The 20,655-nt window shown below is 38.6% G+C and overlaps 1 protein-coding gene and 1 long non-coding RNA gene across 3 annotated transcripts in view; one reads left to right on the top strand and one right to left on the bottom strand.

Moving 5' to 3' along the window:
* The window catches only part of LOC115628559 (protein bunched, class 2/F/G isoform), a 72,419-nt gene that overhangs the window by 5,505 nt on the left and 46,259 nt on the right, over window positions 1–20,655 (top strand). The window contains exon 2 of one of the 2 annotated variants that reach the window (XM_030524720.1): window positions 14,124–14,906. The exons of the other annotated variant lie outside the window; for it this stretch is intronic. Within the exon in view, the coding sequence (XP_030380580.1) occupies window positions 14,124–14,906 (783 nt within the window). The remainder of the gene's footprint in view (window positions 1–14,123; window positions 14,907–20,655) is intronic. 2 annotated transcript variants of the gene reach the window in all.
* On the bottom strand, window positions 9,417–9,982 carry LOC115628561. The gene is made up of 2 exons (XR_003995807.1): window positions 9,913–9,982; window positions 9,417–9,698 (listed from the first exon to the last, which is right to left on the bottom strand). It is a non-coding gene; the product is annotated as an uncharacterized LOC115628561 (long non-coding RNA).

Below are 20,655 nucleotides of genomic sequence, written 5' to 3'. Positions count from 1 at the left end.
TATGTCATATTGTTATATTATTTAAAATGCTTCTTTGTATACAAAAACAAGAGAGAACGCTACAGTCGAGCAAGCCCGACAGTAACAAATATATACGTTTTATTATGATAGGTTGATTAGAAAGAAAGTTATACCCATATAATCAGGCCAAGCTCTGTCCGCAGCTGTATTTGTTGCTACTTTAACCTAATTATGTAATGCACACATATGTATGTATATATGTACAAGTACACAAACACGCGTGGACACGATTCTGATGAAAATATTTTATATTTAATTAAATTAATTACATTTTTTTAAGTACATTTTTTGTTGTTGGATGGTACAGGGTATTTAAGAGTTGAGTCTGCTCGACTTTACAATTGCTTTCTTGTTGTATTCTGATTTTTAATTTAATTAAAATAATTAATTAAATTTGTATAGCCTGTACCCAAAGGATGAAATGCTATACTAGTTTTGTGCGCATGTATGTAACACACAGAAGGAGGCGTGGCAGACCCCACAATGTATATATATTATTGATCAGGATGACAAGACAAGTCGATATAGCCATGTCCGTCCGTCCGTCTGTCTGTATGAGCGCAACGATCTCAAGAAGTACAAGAGCTAGAATAACCAAACTTGGTATCGAGGTTCCCCTAAGCCCTAGGCAGGTCAAGTTTATTTTTTTATTCTGATACACCCCCCCCCCCCCCCTTCCAATTCGTGTTTTTCTTTATGAATTCCGCAATTCTTGGAATTTTGAATTTTTCCAATTTTTATTTTTGTGGAGAGTACAGGCTATTTTACTGTCGGGCTTGCTCAACTGTAGCGTTCTATCTTGTTTAAATTAATTTAGAAAATTATATAGGACATAAAGTTTTGTTGTATCATAATTGGAGACGTATTTATACATGTTTGGTAACATCGAGCACAATCGTTTCCCTCTAATTAAAAAATTAAGCTTCAGAAGTTTATACTATATCTCCGAGTATATCATCAACATTAAATCTTACTCATATCCATGTGCGTATGTATATCATAAAAAAGACGAAGAAATTCCAATAGCCAGCAGTGAACAGCTTAATGGATTATTAAAGGCAGAAGCCTTTCACTAGCTTCCGGCGAAATGATTTGCCGATTACTCAAGTAGCGTTCCGGAAATATAATTGATTTTGGCCGTAAATGCTTTGCAAAATCCACACGAACAGAGCCGCACCCGCAGCCCCTCCAAACAAATAGGTATTATACATTTATGTAAGTACGAGTATATAGACGTGTGTAACAAAGAGACAATAACCATCACTTGAATTGAAACCCAACGCGTGCCCAAGTTACTTCAATTCCAAAATCTATGTCAAAGTCATTTGGTTGTCAAAACATTGCTGATTGACGAAAATCAGCACCGCAATGAAGGAAAAGAATGAGGCGTGCACACCTGTCGGTTGCTCAGGTTTCCAATGGCAAACTCTGGAGGCTTTTTAACTAACCCGATAATTCAAACAAGAAGGTACAATAAAAGCAACAATTTGCGCAGCTAAACGCAGATATGTACTCGTATATCTGTATATACGAGTATGTTCATATGTATGTACGTGTTTCAATATTTAAAATTATTTTCAAAAACAAGGTCAAAAAAGCGGTGCGCCACAAACATGGCCAACAGACAAAAGTCTTGATCCAATTTGTATTGTCAGTTTGTCGGTGTTTTCATATTTTTCTAGTATTTTGGTTTTCGAAAGTTTTTGTCAATTTTTGTTTTTTGTTTTTGTAATTAGAACCAAACCGATTATACGAGTAGCGTTTATAGGAAAATTCATGCAGACTTATATTGACGCCGCTAATTTTTGTTTTCTTCTTGTTTATCGGATTATCTGTAGGGTACAAGTGGGCCCACACAAACATGAAAGCAAATGCAAAAATCAACCGAAATCATACAACAATTTCTTAAATACAAACAGCTGTGATAACACGCAGCAGAACTACTAAACAACTTTAGGATATAACACATTTCTATAAATCCACTTCACGTATTTAAACAGCTATAATAGCGGTAAAAGTCACATGCATTTTAGAAGTAGGAACTGGATAATAAAACGTAAAATACTGTTCGACCTTCGCTGAAATTTGATTTTTCAATGCACATATTTCTCGATCCAATCACGAGCACGATAAAACTTTCTAATAGATAATGACTAAGCGGCGCCAGTCATTATCTATTAGGCAAGAGTGACTCATCAGAAAAATAAGAATGTGTAAAGCTCTTAGCAGATTTAAAGTAGTATGTGGTAGTAACTTAGTCTCTTTAGCCCTGTATGTGAAGGGTAAAGGTATTAAGTGCCAAACAAAATGGTACATATAGAGTATGGTATATAATATACATATTTGTATTCTTAATGGGAAAAGGTTCATCGCAAAATTTAGACCCAATTGCCATGGAGGAGATTTAGTTTTGTTAAAAGTTGCAATAAAAAGAATATAGCTTCGACGCGTACAAAGATGATATTAAATCCCGTTCAAAAAATAGGAAAAAATAAAATTAGATAACATGCCTTGACGATTAAACAAAGAATATGAATTTTTGAAAGCTTAAGTTAGTAAGTTGTGACCCGAGTTTTTAAAAAAAATAAAAATTTGATTCGTCTGATAGATTTGCGTAAAAAAAATTGGAACAAAATCAGTATGGATAAAAATATGTCGGCGATCGCACCAAGGAGTTGTCAGGGCCCACGATGATGAATCGCAACACACGCCTTCAGGTCAAAGTCTAGGAGGCTCCGATGAGCAATTTTTGCATGCGATGCACTCAAAACTCGAAACTCATGCGACTGGTAGGCGTTGTTGCAACGAATATTGGCCACTGAGTGTGTTTTAACTCTCCCTCTCAGCTGCAGTTCTCGTTACAGCAGCGCGCACTCTCTGTACAATGTACACCTCGTCGAAGCATTTCAGCTTACTATCTCGCTCTCTCCTTCTCGGCGTTTCATGCGTTTTGTCTGGCTAAAAATAGCCACAAATATTGACGTTAATTTTAATACACCGCTTTGACGATGGGCCCGTTGTCGTCGCCGTTGTTGATATCAAGCAGTGCCTATCAATGTTTGGCTATTCGCTGGCATTGTTTTGTTAATGTGACACTGTATTTGTTTTTGTTGTTGTTTAAAAATAAATTGGCGCGCGTGGCATTTCCGAGGTGCCTGCTCAAATACTCACTCTTCACACACACACACATACATACATATGTACATGGTACGCTTCTCAGCTTTTGCTTGCTCGAATAAAAGCCTGGTATTTAAATTGAATAGATGAAACGAATTAAAACAAAAATGAAAAGCTGGAGTTGAGCAGCTCTTACACGTATGTATGTATGCTGTACCCATGCCTTAAAGAATTTAAATTAAAAATATTTTTCAATAATTTTTTTTTATATAAAATTAAACAAGAGAGAACGCTACAGTCGAGCAAGCCCGACAGTAAAATACCCTGTACTCTCCACACAACAAGAAAAATAAAAAAAGAATTTTAAATTAAAAAATAATGAAATTAATAATTTCATTAAATAAAAAATAATGAATACATACAAAAACACCAATTGCGGGGGAGTGGGTGAGTGTATCAGAAAAATTAACGAAACTCGATCTGCTTAGGGCTCAGGAGAACCTGAATACCAAGTTTGGTTATTCTAGGTCTTGTACTTTCTGAGATTATTGCGTTCATACAGCATACATACATACCTGCGCCCAAAACTAGGGTATACTAGTTGGGTACAGGGTATAAAAATGATCAACACAATTAAAATAGGATACATTTGCATCTGGATTGTTTTCATGTGTGTATTCGCGTGTGTGTTTGTGTGAATGAATTGGAATTTTCACAATGAATTAATCGATTAATTTATTTCATTTTTAAACTATGTTTGAATTCACTTTTTTTTCGTGGTGTGCGTAGTTTTTAAGGCTTTGTAGCTTTGGAAGTTTGAAAAATAATAAGAAAATTCTATGAAGGGGTGGGGGTCAAATCAAAAAATAGAATATAGCTCAGCCGTTTTCGAAATCCGGACGGATAGACGGACAATCTAACAAGTCTCCTCATGCTGATAAATAACTTATGTATTCTATCTGCTACCTGCAGAAACATCCCAGAAATTGATAGCTGATTTAAATGAAACAAGGAAGGAATATTTGAATGTAGTTAAAACAATTATTATTTTGATAGTGGTTCGAAAGGGAAGCTTTAAAAATCTCTGGGGTTTTCTGTAACACCTCTGTTATTGTTGCATGCCAATTATTTGAAATGATCATTTTTGTATGTCTAGGCAAAAATGATATACCGTCGGAATGAAAACAATGTTGTATACCCTGTACACAAAGGGTATGGATACATACTAGGTTAGTGCGACTGTAACACACACAAGGATAAGGTGTGGCAGACCCATTGGGGGTCTGTCTGTATGAGCTCAAGGATCTTCTTTCTTCATTTACACTTCATTTACATTTGCCTTATCATGATTAAACTTAATATGATGACATATACATAAGCACTAACAGGATGTAATTGCCAATTTTGAGCAACAGAAAACGAAATAAACTTGATCAGCCTAGGACTTATGGGAACCTGCTCTTGTACTCTCTGAGATACTTTCGTTTATACAGACGGACGACTCGTTTTGTCATACTAATGAAGAAGATAAATATAGGAGTATATATACTATACATTGGAGGTCTGCTACGCCTCTTCCTGTGTATTACATACTTTTACAATAAACTAGCTACTCTTTTACCCTTTGGGTACAGGGTATACAAAATTGTTTCCGTTCCGCCCACATTCAGCCCAGCTGGGGCTTAAAGGAAGCAGAAGACAAAAATCGAACCAACAAACGTCGGGCAGTTTGCTCAAATAAGGCTAGCGGGTGGGTTGGGGGTAAGTTAGAGTTTTATTACCTGAAGAACTAAAAGGTATACTACTTGCCGGAAGCCGGCAATGCAAACGAGACGAATCGATATGTCCGTCCTTTTGAATCATAACAGCATAATATTTCGTATTACTAACTGCCTTAATGGAAGAGTGCGAACTTTAAAGAGGACGAGTATATTCAAGCATTTTTTACACGTACCTGAAACATTACATTGCCAGCCCAAATGGAGACATTTCGAAGTAAAGCTCCATGAGGCGATGTCTGCTGTACATACTATTAGGAAATGCCATCGCCGTGGTGCCGACAGCCGACCTTGACTGCATAGAAGTATTCGTGCGCGGTAACAAACAAGAAGAAGAAATATAGCGGCAGGTTGATTATGAATTTTCATTTTGTACTTGCAGAAGACCCATTTCGACTGGGCCCAAGTTTCCCCTTGCGAAAGTGAAATGAACTGAAAATCAATATATTTTTGCACAAATAGAAAAGTCAAGTGGGTCAAACGCAAGTGAAAATCAGCACCGAACATGAAAGTTGTGTGAAGTTTTGCATCTTTAAGATGCAAATGGCAGTGGCTACCTTTCAGTTATTTGCACCAACTATTCACTGCCAGCGAGATGATGTGGGAAATTTTGCGGGGGCGTTGCGGCAGCTTGTCATCCGGAAAATACGAAATGGTGGAAAGTAGTAGACGCGTTGGCTACGACGCGTGTGTCGTAAGAACGTGGGGCTGTAACAACCGTCCTATTGCTGACATACTTGTACATATGTCTGTACCTACTTATATAAAACCACACATTTATAATCTACTTTGAGCAACGGTTCCACGTCCGTGCGTGCCTCGACTCTTAGATTGTTGAAAATGACCTTAGGAAGTGAATACATAAGTACTATTATTAAAACTTTTGATCGGCATCGACATAAAATAACCATAATTACAATGCAAATGTAAAAGCAAGACAACGACAAATATCATAATATTATAATTATATCAGAGTAAGTGACCAGACAGAGTCGAGCCAACTTCTTTAATGCATGCTCGATCTGCATAACTGGGTGACTGATTCACTAAACTAGTGTACCCCATTACCTTTAGGGTACAAAATAAGACAAAAATCTTCTTTTCTGAAGTGGGCTCGTGGATTTAAAGAGTCTGACTCGTTCGCATCTAGAATTCAATTTATGTATAATAATCCTATTTGCTCCCTACGTTTCTTGCCGATTTTCAACCTATCAGTTGATTGCATTGATTTGACAAATCCACGTCGATTTTTGTTGTTGCTACCGCTGCGATGACTTTGCCACAGCTGTGCGATTTGCCTCTGTTGTTGTTATTGTTTGGAGCCGGTTATTTCTTTGTCTGTGGCAGGCAGCCAAGCCACCTTAGCCATTTCCACACATACATATATGTATATGTGTGCTGTACTTGTATGTAGTTATTTTGCCGGTTTTATTGTTTTGTTTTATAGTTTTTATACCCTGTAGTCGAAGGGTAATATTTGTATCCAATGTATCTACATATACAAGTATGTATGTATCTACAATGGTGCAAATGTTTGTGTTTGTGGCAGGCAGGAGAAAGCATCTTCGAAACGAAACAACAAATGCGCTTATTCTCAATCAGCATGACGACACAATGCGATATACTTGTGGACATCGATCTGCCTGTCCGTCTGGATGAATGTCTGTATTTCGTTAACGGATAATACATTGTCCAAACTTGGGCGTAGTATCGCTTACGAATATTATAACTATTCTATTCTCCTTTTTGATGCGAAGGGTGTTGCACTGTCGGGCTTGTCCGACTGTAACATTCTGCCTTTGTTTTTGGTTAGGTTTTTGCAGTCATCGCCGACGATTAGTCATCAAAACCATGGCTTATTCTCTGCCCGTTCGAAAACTTTATTGTACTCCCACACACTCACACATACACACGCACACACATACACACACATCCATATACGAAAGTCATTTTGAACCGGCGTGTGTGTTTGGCATTCCGACTGGGAGTATTTCTCATCTATGTATGTACGTATCATTATTTGTACATACATACATACATTCACGTATATGCTGACTCGCCGACTCGCTCAGCTGGTTTTATAACTGGCCAGCTGTATGGAGTCACCTTACAGCTGTTTTTTTTTGTTCGTGCAACACCCACTCATTTATGTATACATATATTGGGGGAGGGGAAAGGGGAATGTTTGCTGGCAGCAGGAAGTGAGGCTTCTTAGTATACATTTGAGGTGGTGCAAATTTTGGAGTTGACTTACACTATGTGTAGTCTTAATTGGGCTTTTTCACTTACTATTAATTATTTGCTAATTGAATTGAACAAGGCTCGTCGCGTGGGCGCCTTCACGCTCCATTTATTTCCAAAATGTTTTTGTTTTTTTTTTTTTTTTGTGAAGTGACGGTTACGCTAGAAGTATAGACCACACAACAACAAATTCAGTTGTTTACTTGCCTAATTAATATTACCCGTAGTACATACAAACTAGGGCTGTCCTAGTGACTGTCAGGGTTTAGCATTTTCACAAGCAATTTTTGCAAGGCATTCACGAAATTCTTTATTTGTTTTCGCTTTCCCATTTATATTATTACCAATCTGAGAATTTAGGACATAATATTATAATATTGCCACGGCGGACAATTCTTTAAATACATTGCGCAATTTTGTGCCAAATTGTCTGAGCATTTAGAAACAGCACTTCATCATCTGGATCTCAAATTAATTTTGTTTGGATAGTTTAATTATCTGTCGTTATGATATAAAATAGTGATTCAATAAGACGGTAAGATACCAACAGTCAAAACCATAAACCAATTACAACAAAAGTTGCTGATGGGGATAATCAATCTCAGTAAGGGGTCCTAAAGCAGGTTTATCCTCTAAGCTCAAAAATACACTACAGAATGTGATAGTGGAAATGGTTTCAATGTTTTATACAGTTCTTATATAACTTGAACAGCTTGAGCAATGCCATTTAAAAGCTGCAATCGACCTGAACGAAATTAATTCATAATAAAAGCGAGTTATAAATTTAAAAAATTTTAAAAAATTCATTACCAAATTAATTAAAATAATTATTCAATTCATAAATACATTAGTATTTATGTACAGTTTCAATAACATAAATTTACATCAGAATCGGGTCTATCGGCGTGTATGTGCGAATTAAATCAACAACAACAGCTGCGTGCAGAGCTTGGGCAGAGATATCATTTATGGCTATAAGTTTATTCATATTTAAACCTTGTGTATCAGTGTTTATTAAATAAAAAATATTTATATATTTTTCTCAATTTTAAAAGAGTTAATATAAAAGTTAATGTTGAAAAATTATTTTTAATATTAGAAATGAATATAAGACATACGGACGAATAATAACCAAATGTAATTACCAAATTTAACTTAAAATTCCAAGAATATCGGGAGTTATGAAAAATCACTTATTGCGGGGGAGTAGGGGGTGCATCAGAAACATCACCAAACTTGTCCTTTTTCAGGTTTAGGAGAATCTGGATACCAAATTAGGTTATTCTAGCCTTCTTTCTGCGATCCTTATGTTCGTACAGACAGACAGACAGACAGACGGACATGGCTATATCGCGCGACGCGTCTTGTCATACTGAGCAAGAGCATATATAGTTTGTAGAGTCTGCTTACGCCTCCTTCTGTCTGTTTCATACATTCGAACAAGTTTAGCGCCCCAAAGGCAACTTGTGACTAGGTCTGATCGAAAGTGTAAGTAAAGTAAGAGCAATCTTGGTAATCTCTTATTTTGATTCGCCGGTCGTCTAGAACCTTTTGACGAAGTTTTCGCCAGTTGTTGCAGTTTTTGGGCGTGCTCGATGTCTCTTAATATCGAAGCGCAATCGTCCACACTTGAACACAGCTGCTCAGGACTTCACAGTTCCATATGATAGAGAAGAGTGCCCATTGACAGCGACGATCTCGTTTTTGATTGGCAAAACAAAACAAATATCTTACGACCGCAGATTTTTCCATTTTTATGAAAGTACTGAACTCGGCGTGTTTATACGTTTGTTGAACGATAACTACAAGATCGATATTCTGAAATTTTGTATTTCGTTGTATTTCGCTTACACATTATGTACATATGTATGTACATATGTATATACATAGTCCAGCAGTCAAAAATACGATCATTTAAAATATAAATAAGTAAGGAATATTTTATGATTAATATTGGCTGGCTTTCATATAGGGGCTTTCTTTTTGAATAATCACCGAGTCGTGTGTTAGCAATATTTCTATTTATTTCATTCATATCCTATTATTTTTGTAGGTTTTTGTTTTGCGACGTTGTTCATTGATGATCGACAGAAACGTTCCCACATGCTTGTTCATAGTATGTACGTATGTATGTGCACATGTACATACATACATATGTATGTATGCAGCCAGGTTTAAAACGTAAATTGTAAAACTATATAGCACAGAAAGCAAAACAACAATGCCAGATAAAGAAGCAGCAAAAGCAAAACCGAATAATTTGCAATACGTTTAAAAATAGTGCGCAAATTGCTATTTTTTACTACGCCAGACAAAATCACAAACAAAAACAAAAACAGAAGTATATGCAACAACGCCATGATAACACCACTGAGAGTACCGCTCGCTAGTCTCGCCTGTCTCTCTCTCGTTCTCGCGATGCTTATCACAAGCAAGCGCTCGCTCTCTTTGGTCTTGCTTCTCCTACTCATGCTGCCCCGTCTCGCCGAGCAGCTGTTGCATTTTCTGTTCTGCCTTAAACGCTTCTTCGTCTAGTTGGCGCTGAGGGCAGGTTTTTGTTTTCGTTCATTGCGGTTGTTGCTGTTAAGTTTTCTGTGTATTTTATTATTTGTAGCTATAATATTGCCATTTTCGTATTCATTGTCTTATTTTAAGTTGTGCCCAACGCATTGGTGCTAGCAAACACTCAGAATACATTCTGCTGCGACATTTTATAACTTCCTGTAAAATACACTCTACATTTGTATGTACATACTTATATTACATTAACCCAAAGGAACACATCCATCCAAGTGCAGAAAAGTTTATAGACAGCCTGTGCACAAGTTCGGTACACTACGGTTTACATATTTCATGTGGTTCTTGTCCAAGCTATTACCGGTCTGAGCACAGTGATTGCAAAACTGTAAAGCCAGCAAAGCTTTTACCGAAAGCGCTTTAGCACATACACCGACTGTTAAATAGAGAAGTCATGAACCGAAAGAGCTTTCCTTGCACACCGTTGTACTAAGTTTGATGTACACAAAAATTTTCGAAGCTGGAAATATTTGAGTGATGGACGTTAAATGCCAAACAAATTTAATAACATATGTACATAAATAGTAGCATTACATATATGAATGACAATTATTTCTGCAGTCCTTTTTACTGGTCTAATTAACGAATAACATTTCTGTTACTCTTTTTCCATTGCAGGTAAGGCATTTCCTCCCAAACTCTTGCTCTATGTGTGTTTGTGTGTGTATGTGAGTACCTTTCCAAATCCCTTCAATTATTAAATTTACATTCTAATGCTTTTCGACAAGAGAACCAACTTTTAACGGCTGAACACATTTGCAATACTAACCCATTCTGGTCACACATTCTTCTGCCTTTCTTGGCAAACTCACTCTTAGCTTGACTTTCATTTCTCTCCTGCAGCATACATTCATCACTACATACATACATACATACATACACACACCTATGTATGTATATATGTGTGCATGATGCCGCAGTCTATGGAGTCGGCTGGCTATTTAGTGTTCATGTCGATTTTGGTAGCTCCAGAAAAACAGGAAAAGCACAAACACAAACGAAACAGACGGAAAGATTACGTAAAACTGTCAAAAATCTAAATACAATGCACAAATAAATTTCGTTTGAAATGGCTAAAACGCACGACTCAGTGACTGGTAGGAGTCGATGAAAGGCGCAGATACTTGTATTGCAACAGCAGCGATTCATTTATTACAATTTCTCGAAGTTTCGTTTTTTCGAGCCGGTTCCACTTGTACTCGGTTAATTTGTGTTCGCTTCCAGAGACTGTCTTTATACTCGTACTATCAAAGGAAGAATGAACCACCTTAATGTTAGCTTCGGTATTTATTTACTTTTAAATAGATCCATTTACATGCAAATGTGTCGGGAGAGATTAGGCGTCACGAAACTATTAAAATGTGTCTCATCTAGAGGTAATTCTCACTTTTATTCCGTTGGTTAAGCGATTTGCCGCTTCCAATGTCGATCTTCCTCCATGCATGTCCATCCTTGCAAACGTATCGTAAACAGGGCGCCAAAGGATCGCTCACCTATATACTCGTATAGTACATATATTCATAATTAAACCGATTCGATGATAGTTTTTCTTTTTAAAAGAGCATGCGGGCTTCAATGCGGGCCTTTTCTTCTCATCTTCTCTTCCTACTTTTCTTCTCTTTCTATTTTTCTTCTCTTGTCCCACTTTCTGTGTGTTTGCCTTTCGTTTTATAGCTGGCGGGTAAGCGAATAGCTCTATTTACCCAATTTTTCCCAATCGACTAACCGAACAAAAAGTAGTATATTGTTGCGTTATTTGGTTTTCGGATGTTGTTGGTCACTTAGAGTGCAAATGCCAGGGCATCCGATAAACTATATTATATACTGTAAACTGGAAAAGTTCGATTTCCCTCTAAAATCGGCACTCCCCAAAAAGAGGTATTCTTTTGAAATTTAAAGTATTGGAATTGTTACAAACTGTTTTAATCGTTTATATCCCACATATCCGACGAGTAAAAGAGAAACGCCTTTCAAATAAGGGAAGCATACTTTTGGGGCTGACTATTATATAGTACATTTGTTTGTAGGCAGTGAACAACAGAACCACTTGAGGCTCCTCGGCAGCTGAATATTTATCTTTTAAAGAATAAAAAGAGAGGTGTAGCGTTCCCAGAATCCTGAATTGTGAATTATTTACAATTGATGCTATAGAAAAGAAAGTTTGCACTTACAACTATTTCTACAACTATGTGTTTATCAATTCCCAAGATCTTGAGAAACTACTGTCTTTTACAGAAATTGCACACTTATTTCTTGTGTGTTTTCATAAAAGTAAAGTCAATATCACTTCCATATCGGAATAAAAACTTACTCGAAGGCAAGAAAGGCGATGTGAAACAGAGCGTTATTATTGTCCAGGCGATAGTTCAGCAGGGCCTTTGGAAAACAGACTCGTATTGCATAGGAATTTGGAGAGTCTTCATACCAAGTTTGGTCATTGTGGGCTCAGTTTCTTAACTACAGGCGTTCATCCAGACAGACGAATGGACATGTCTAGATCGATTTCTATCGTCATTCTGATTAAAAATAGAGATGCATCTTTCCGCTTGTTACATACTTTGCATAAACATAATATACCCTTTTTTCCCTTTGGCTACAGGATATACAGAAGTGATATTTGTTTAAATAACAAGAAACATAGCTTTATTGTGATTAAAATCGTAAGAAGGTCTAGGTTTCAATTACATAAGTCGGGGATCAGGACTTCCTCACTTCAGGAAGTTGGCCCCTTACAAGATCGTTGGGGTCCCTTATTTTTATCAGTTGGCTGACTTGCTCATGCCTTCAATTCCAATACGTCTTCAGAGACAGCGGAGTAGGAGGCTTCGCAAGTGTATGCAGTTGTCGGTTTGGCGTTCTCTTTTCCTTTCCGTTTGGTTGCAAGCCACGCACAACGCTCACTCAACTGCTTCGACGGCTGAAAGCAAAGAAAAAGCGCGCCAAAAATTCCACTCTCCCCCTGCTCACGCGCATCTGAGCGGCCGAAACACAATCATGTTTGCGCCAATGTATCTGCATCTGTATCTGTATCTGATGAACATAATGTGCATTTCATTTTGCGGCAGCGCTAATGGCAGCAGTTGCGGACAATGAATGCACACGTGAGCGAATATGTATGTACAGATGTACATATGTCAGTGCATTTATGTAAATTTTGGCTATGTTTTTGTTATGCAACTGTGAGACAGACAGACAGACAGACGGTCTGGGCAGTGGGGCGGGAGCAGAGCAAAGGACGAGGCTGGGATTAATGCGACCAATTAAAATGCCAAGGTGGACTAAAAGATAGGCACAGATACACACACACAGTTGTACATAGTTGCTGTTATTATTTTAATCTGCCACATTACCCGGATGTGTCATGAGTGACTGAGTGCTGGCTGCAGTGTGGCATTTGCTGCTGCTGCCACTGCTGCTGCTTGCCACAGCGATAGTTGTTGCGACAAACGGGAAAGTTTGTGCGCGGTGCCTGTGCCTGTGCCTGTGCGATTGCCAAATGCGTTGTGGCGGCTTTTGTGGCTCGGCTGCTGCGTGTCCGCTTTAGATTCGCTTTTCACGCCCCGTTGGCTTTTATTTATAGTTTATATGTTTAGATTTTAATGCCCGTAAGCCGTGATCCGAAATGGAATTGGTCTGCCGTGTTCTCTGGAGAATGGCAGAGTGGACGATGAACAATTTTTGATTGAGAGCTCGCAACAATGTACATATTCGAGATGTTGCGCACAGTCTTTCTTTCTGGTTAGTGGCACTTTTGCACTTTTTGAGCTCACGTGCAACCGGGCACCTGCAACCTGCAACCTGCCACATTTATCACAGCAGGCACCCACCGCTTCTTGCATAGACGTCTGACGCCGCGTCGTGCCGAGGCGCCAGTAAATTTTGTTTACATCGGGACTTTAGCTGCCGCGAATCAGACCGCATCAACACGTCGTTGCAAGTGTTGCGTAACATGCCGCACTTCCACTGATCGCGAAACTGTGCAATATTCCGCCACTTTGGAAAAGATCCGTAGATCCATCTTATATTCCTTTAGAACTCATGTTTTGGGAGCCATTGCTCTAGTAGTTTCTACGTATTTACAAAATATCCAGGAAGAAAATGTGCTATGGTTGATTGCTTTCTACCATTTTTGTTTTGCGCTCGATCTGATTAGCACTCCCTGCACTTTCAAACGCATTCTTGGATGCTCATCATATCCCATATCCAGTCCTTCCCCTCCCAAAACGTATTTTAGGGTTTTATTTTAAATCTATAATTAGACTTACTTATATTTTTCTGCTTTTATATTTCAATTTCGCGTCACTGTGCATTTCTCAACACTACCACTGTAATTCTCCCACTGCTCTCCAACAATATATCCACCAACTGCTTCCTGATTGCGTTGCACAGCTTGGCCCAAGCACCGATCATGCCCAGCAGCCGCAAGCGAGCTTTTAGCACCCCACACGTCGTGCCCGTGTCCATCCCCCTGGCCTCTGGCTTCAGCACAGCAAGCCAAGACAACTTCACCAGAATGCAGGGAGCTGCCAGGCCAATAGTGCCAGATGATAGCCGATTGAAACAGAGCCCATACTACTACGACAAGTCGAACTCTGGTCGCACCTCCTTCTGCGTTGACGAGTCCCTCTGGCCAAGTGTGGCCCAGCGGGCCTCCGACACCAATATCTACACAAATCTTGCTCTCGGCGACGAGCGGTACAAACTGCCCCAACGCCTCGATGGTGCTGCAGACGAGGACTACGAGGAGGCCATTGACCAGTTCTCACCCACCCTCTATGACAATGCGAACTCGTCGCACAGTCGTGCCATACCTATACCCAATAGTCCGCACCGACGTCTGGCCGGCGGCGAACGGTCGCCCAACTATGTGGCCTTTAGCGCCAGCCCCACCGCCTATGCCCATCCGTATTCACCCTTTCTTGCCGGCTCTCCTGAGGTGCTCTCCCCACCTGTGGGTGGTGTGCCAGTATCGGGGGCCTCCAGGCTCTCCTACAGCTACGATCCAGCGTACGGCGTTACAATCAATCGGCTGCAGATACCACCATCGTCGCATTCCCAGAGTTTTGGCAGTTGGCAACAGCACCCGCACCCGAACCCGAACCCTCGCCCGCGCACACCTTTGGAATGTGCCACGGCCATGGCGGCAGCCGCTGCAGCTGCCACACTGAACAGGTCGGTTTGATGCCCAGGGTTCCAAATTTGGTTACATGTGTGCACTACTATCTAACGTTTTTCCATATCTATCTATGTTTGCTCTGTAAATTATTTGAAAACCCTTGCACACCCGTTCTTTCGTTTGTTTCCCAACATCTGCCTTGCTCACTTACCCAAATAACAAAGCGTTACTTGCAACTAACCGAGCATGGAATGGTATAGAATAAGTCACTATCCTAAACGTTCTTAACGACCAATTTGAAATGCATGACACACATTTTTAGAGCACCATTTTGTTCACACATCTTAAAACCCAACATTCAATTCAATTATTTACGTATTACTCCGCCCCACCTACTATTTTAACAAGTGATGCACCTAGTTGAAAAGGTAAAGGCTTTATTTCTTGTTGGAAGGGTTTGAAAGTTTTGCAATTCGAAAGCTACATGAGCTACACATTGCAATTGCACAAATTATTCAAATTAATACAATTCTTCACTTAAACTCCATCCAAATCGCACAATCCCACGAAAAGTTATTAGTGAGACAATTTTACCTCAAATCCATAAATTAACAGTACCAGCGGGCCGCCGTCCTTCTCATTTGGAATGTCCGAAATGTTTATAGACGGGCGATAGAGGCGACCTCCAACATTAACCAAATTCTGGTAATTCTGCCATATCGATATTATAGTTGTCGTTCGATAATCGATTAAGTAAGGACGCTGTCTATGGGGACTCTTCCCCATCGCTTGCAACTGTTAAATCCTGGGCAGCTGACCTTAAATATTGACGTTCTAGCTTGTAAGGTGAGTGACGTCTGGGACTCCCAAAAAAATTGTACAACTGGCAAAAACCCCGTCAAAATTCATCAAATGGTTCTGGACGACGGCCAATTTAAAGTGAGAGAGAGATATCGAAGATCAGCAAGATTTGGAAAAACTAATTGGACATGAGAAGCCTCTTGGCACGTTGGGTCCTGCGTTTTGATCGAAAACGTATTCAAATGAACTTTTCAAGTCTCTCTGACAATTGCGCATCGCTCCATGTTACACTTTTAACTGCTTCAGCACTCTCCCATAGCCCCATAGTTGCTTCTTCTTAATCCCTCAGCTCTAAGTTATGCTTGGGAAACAGAATATTTCATAAAATGAAGTGAAGTTTCGTATACAACCATTTTAAATAACAGGACGGCGAATACTGTTTGAATGGGCTAAAGAGGTGGGAGAAGTGTGTTCTAAGTCAACTATGAGAGACTATGTTGAAAACAAGAGCAAACACTTCGTTCTATACTGTTGTGTGATATAGTAGAACGATTTTGATAGTGGAAACATTCTATAAACAAGTCATAAATACTTAAATTGTCTCCGATATCCCTGTTAAGCTACTAACGAGTTATTCTTCCCCCGATAACTTCTATGGCAACTACGAATAACAAATAAAATAATATATGGTTTTTAATATACTTGCCCCCGAAAAAATCTTCTAGTTAGGCAGCCATTACACTAACCAGATCCAGAGACTAATATTTAGCTCGCGGCTCCGTGGTAAATGAAGAACTAATATTCAGCTTACGGTTGCAGAATCAGGAGAAACAAAAGCAGGCTAAAGGCTCAAGCTTGTGCTGCACCTCGCATCTGTATTTTACTTTAATTCTAGGTAGAAAAATATAAAAGGTATCTCCAATGTGTACTCACGTGGTTATAAAAGGCGAAATCTATGTCGAAACAGAAATTGGCAAGGAAATAACAAATATACATATGGCTTTAATGTTAGCTTCAAATGGTCCATTAAACTTGTATCGAGAAATTACAAACAATACAGAATAGTCGCTTCAAGTTGAAGATGTTTTCTCTCTCGTTGAAACCTGAGCATTCTTCAGTTAGTTAATACGAATTGGCTCTGGTCGATGTTCGCTAAGTTCGTATTTTTGGTTGCAGCTTAATGACGCATCTGTCATCAGCTGTTTATCAGCTCCGATTAAGAGCAATCTGGAGGCAGGTCTTGAGGCACCCTTTACCTAAAATCAAGCCATGGGTCGGCCAAGCCTTGCGTACACCCTCCTTCGCGTCCATCTGCAACTTCCTCCGCGAAAATGAAACGCGAAAAATATTTTGATAAAGTGCGTTGCGTCGTTAGCGTTTCTTGACCGGCTTGCCTGCTCGCAAATGATGTCATTTCTAAAGTTGAGCTGTAACATACATACATAAATATATATATACACATACATACATGTATGTGCCTCCCTGCCTTCGTGCTCAAATTTCTTTTCGGTCTTTGTTTATATTTTGTTTTGTTCGATTTATAACTTTTGCTCTACTACAGCGATTGATGGAAGACATGTACATACAAGTATGGATGTATGTATGTATGTATTTACGACGCGTATGTATGTATGTATATGCGTATGTTTGTCTCGTTTGAGGATGACGATGCGAAACATTCGCTTGATAAAAGACAATTTATTTATAAATGTGTTTACCACAAAAACACAACCGGTTGGGGAGTTTGTTTTGAAACAATCGGCGAAGGCAAGTGAATGTTTTTTAAAGAGGAGCAGTTTTTCTTAATTATCATAAACCCACCATACCCACCAGTATTTGGAACTGCGCCTCAATATACGAGTATACGTGTGTGTCTGTTCTCTGAAAATAATAGGATGGTATTCAAATCAATTCCACTTGGTGAACTGACCTAGTTCTAACTTCCATAATGCACTTATACTTAAATACTTTATACCCCGAACGAATGTTTTAGAAAGAGTGTCCGGATAAAAGAGTTGTCCTTTAAGGGAGTCTTCACTGTATTGTGCAATTGCCTGTGATATCACGTAAGAAAGTGCCTTCTGGTCCCATATGAGTTCTTGGTCAAGTACAATCAGTTTGCTTTGTTTTGCTCCCTGGGATGGTCCTCCTAGAAGGTGTCCTTTCCGGTTACCTTTCGAAACACCTAATAAATGAGTCAGTTTCTCAGACATATACTACACACAAGCTTTAGTTAAAGCAGTGTTAAGTAAAGCGAAACATATTTACTACACTCCATAACAAAAAGTCAATTGAGTTCAATTTAATTCTCACTTGAAATCGTTGAACCATTATTTCTGACCCAGTACGTGTGCTGCTCCAAGGAGCACAGTGTTAACAACCCTTGTGAGAGGCGTATCGAAACGGGCTCGTGATTCTGCAACTGCGCAGTTAGGACTCAGTACACTCAGCGACCGGGCGAGTGGATTCAAGTTCAAGGTCAGAGCACAAAAGGGGCTTTGCATTCTGTAATGAATGCAGGCAAGAGTGCAGGATCGCAGCCGGAGGTATTCTTTGATTGGATTTGAGTTTAATGTCTACAGGAACCTTTGTTGCCCGACGTGAAGAATGTATGTGAAGAATCATGTTTGCGGGCTCGTCGACCGACCTGGACTACATACATACCCGTATGTAGGTATACATATATGTATGTATATACATATGTACATACTTGTATGTATGTATGGTATGAGCGCTTCGGTGTGTGATGATGTCAGCGTCTATTTTTGGCAAAATCGCTTGCAGCCAACAGACCAAAACACAAAGGCACAAGCAACAAGCCAAAAATAATACTCAATGAACGCAAATGGCGAACAACAAAATGCGAAACAACACCAAAACGACCAAAATTATAACATAAAACAATAATTGGGCAAACGAACAGAAACCAAAAAGGAACGCAGAGTACATCCGAAACTAATGAGAGTCTGGGGACCGATAGTGGCCACAATTTTTAGGTGTAACTTCACTCAGTTCTCGAGAGTCTGGAGAGTCGTGTCGTTAACATTTTTTCACAAGAGTGTTCCTAACTACCTTTGGAAGAGGCACTCATACACAGACGAGTATGTACTCGTACATGTGTATATGTTTTTCTGATCAGGCTCCTGCGTAGGAATGCCTCAACGCATACACTCTAATTGTAAACACAATAAACTGTGCAACCATTGCTTTACAGGGTGCTTGAGGGGTGCTTTTTCATGGCTTTATCTCTCGCTGTTGGGTCATCGCATACACATATACATTCTGCGTGTGTATGTAGGTTCGTAGCTCTCGCTGGTACCAGTTTTTACCAGATTGCAGCGGTCTATTTGGCTTGTTAGCTCTCAAGGTAATACTTTTATGCCTATCAACTAGGACAGTTTTGTTTAAACTTCTCCTTTGGTGTGTTACATGTATACGAATAATATATTCGTGTGTATTTAGTAGGGTGGTGGTCGGTGTTACGCTATCTGTCTCAAACTATTCTAACTTGTAGAGTAAATGCAAATATCATTGAATTTTAAAATGTGTACCCATGTACATAAAAATTATTAATAAAATTGAAACTCAAACTAATCATTTATTCTTTTCTTTCAGGTATGTGTTTAGTTATTCTGGCTTCTTAATTGTAATCGGGTAAGACTCAATTACACTAATATTAGTACGCTTAAGTCTAGAAGAAAACTAAATACGAACTATTAGTTGTTGTTGAATAAATGTTTTACCAGCTGATGGCAATATTTGCAATTTTTTTCTAATCTACCATTGAAACCGAGGCTCCAGAAAAACTTTGATATTAGGAACCAAAAAATTATAAAAAACTAAAGGGAAGGAAGTATTGGAATTTCAAATTCGTATCTTCCGAAGAGCGTCAGAATGTTGTTTAGCCCAGAAGGAAGAAAAGAAGGCTACCCTTTATCGGTAACGTAATAGATTTTTGACGGACACGGACAGTGCTGTCATAAGTTTTTGAGCAAAAACGGCTAAATTGCCACAAAAAAATAAAGCTGAAAATAGCTAAATCCAATGCAAAATAAGCAAAAAAAAAAAACAAGCCAGCTTTAAATTTATGGAAGTATCTGTTTTTATGTTTTCATATTAATTCTATATTCTTAATTCATAATTTATAATAATAATATGAGATTCTTTTAAAAATAATAATAGAAAATTCACATTAAAATCAAGCTAAAAATCATCTAAACTCACAGCCTATTCGTCAGGATAATTTTGTGTTTACGATTAAGTCCGTATTTTAAATTGAAAATTAATTAATATAATTATGAATATGGTTTATTTTGCTTACAAAAAACCTACCTTAAGCTCAAAATGGAGTTAAGCGTATTTAAGCTCATTCCATTTCTTAATTTGGATTTAATGTTCACCGGCTGAAGACCCGCTCCACTTCGCGAACACTTTGTTTATACCCTTTAGACATATCTTAACGCAGCGAAGAAGAAAAAAACGACTTATGCTCGAGCCTGGAGGTGATTTTGATAGATTTTATTATCGAAAGTCGTTTGTCACTGCTTATATTCATGATTTTAAGTGTTGACAAAGATAAGGAAAAATATGTATAGAGAAATATAAAGTAAAGCTAGAAAAAGGCTAAAAAAAATTTTTTTCAAGTTAGAATTCGCGCAACCCGCTATTTTCGAATTTTTCCCGCACTGACATTAAAAAAAGCCAGATCATGTGGGAAAAAAAATAAAATGATAGCACTGGACACGGATGATGTGTCAAAACCGACCATGCCACATCCCTATATCATATACAAGTATATAAGTGGCATAAACCTGATGATATTTGAAGAGAGAAACTTGTTAAACGCTTTATTGAACAAGAGGATTGTTTGTGTTGTTTAAATTTGACGCCAATAAGGAATGGTTGAGCGTTGAAACTTATAGCCGCGACCTCTTAATGACCAACTATCTGAGTTAACTATATTATAAAGCTGTGGTAGAAACGATATGAGTTAAGTAATTGTTT

The sequence above is a fragment of the Scaptodrosophila lebanonensis genome, unplaced genomic scaffold (assembly GCF_003285725.1).
Source record: "Scaptodrosophila lebanonensis strain 11010-0011.00,11010-0021.00 unplaced genomic scaffold, SlebRS2 tig00000118-arrow-arrow-pilon, whole genome shotgun sequence".
Lineage (NCBI taxonomy): Eukaryota > Metazoa > Arthropoda > Insecta > Diptera > Drosophilidae > Scaptodrosophila > Scaptodrosophila lebanonensis.
The sequence above is the reverse complement of the archived record's forward strand: the minus strand, read 5'-3'. Positions and strand labels throughout refer to the sequence as shown.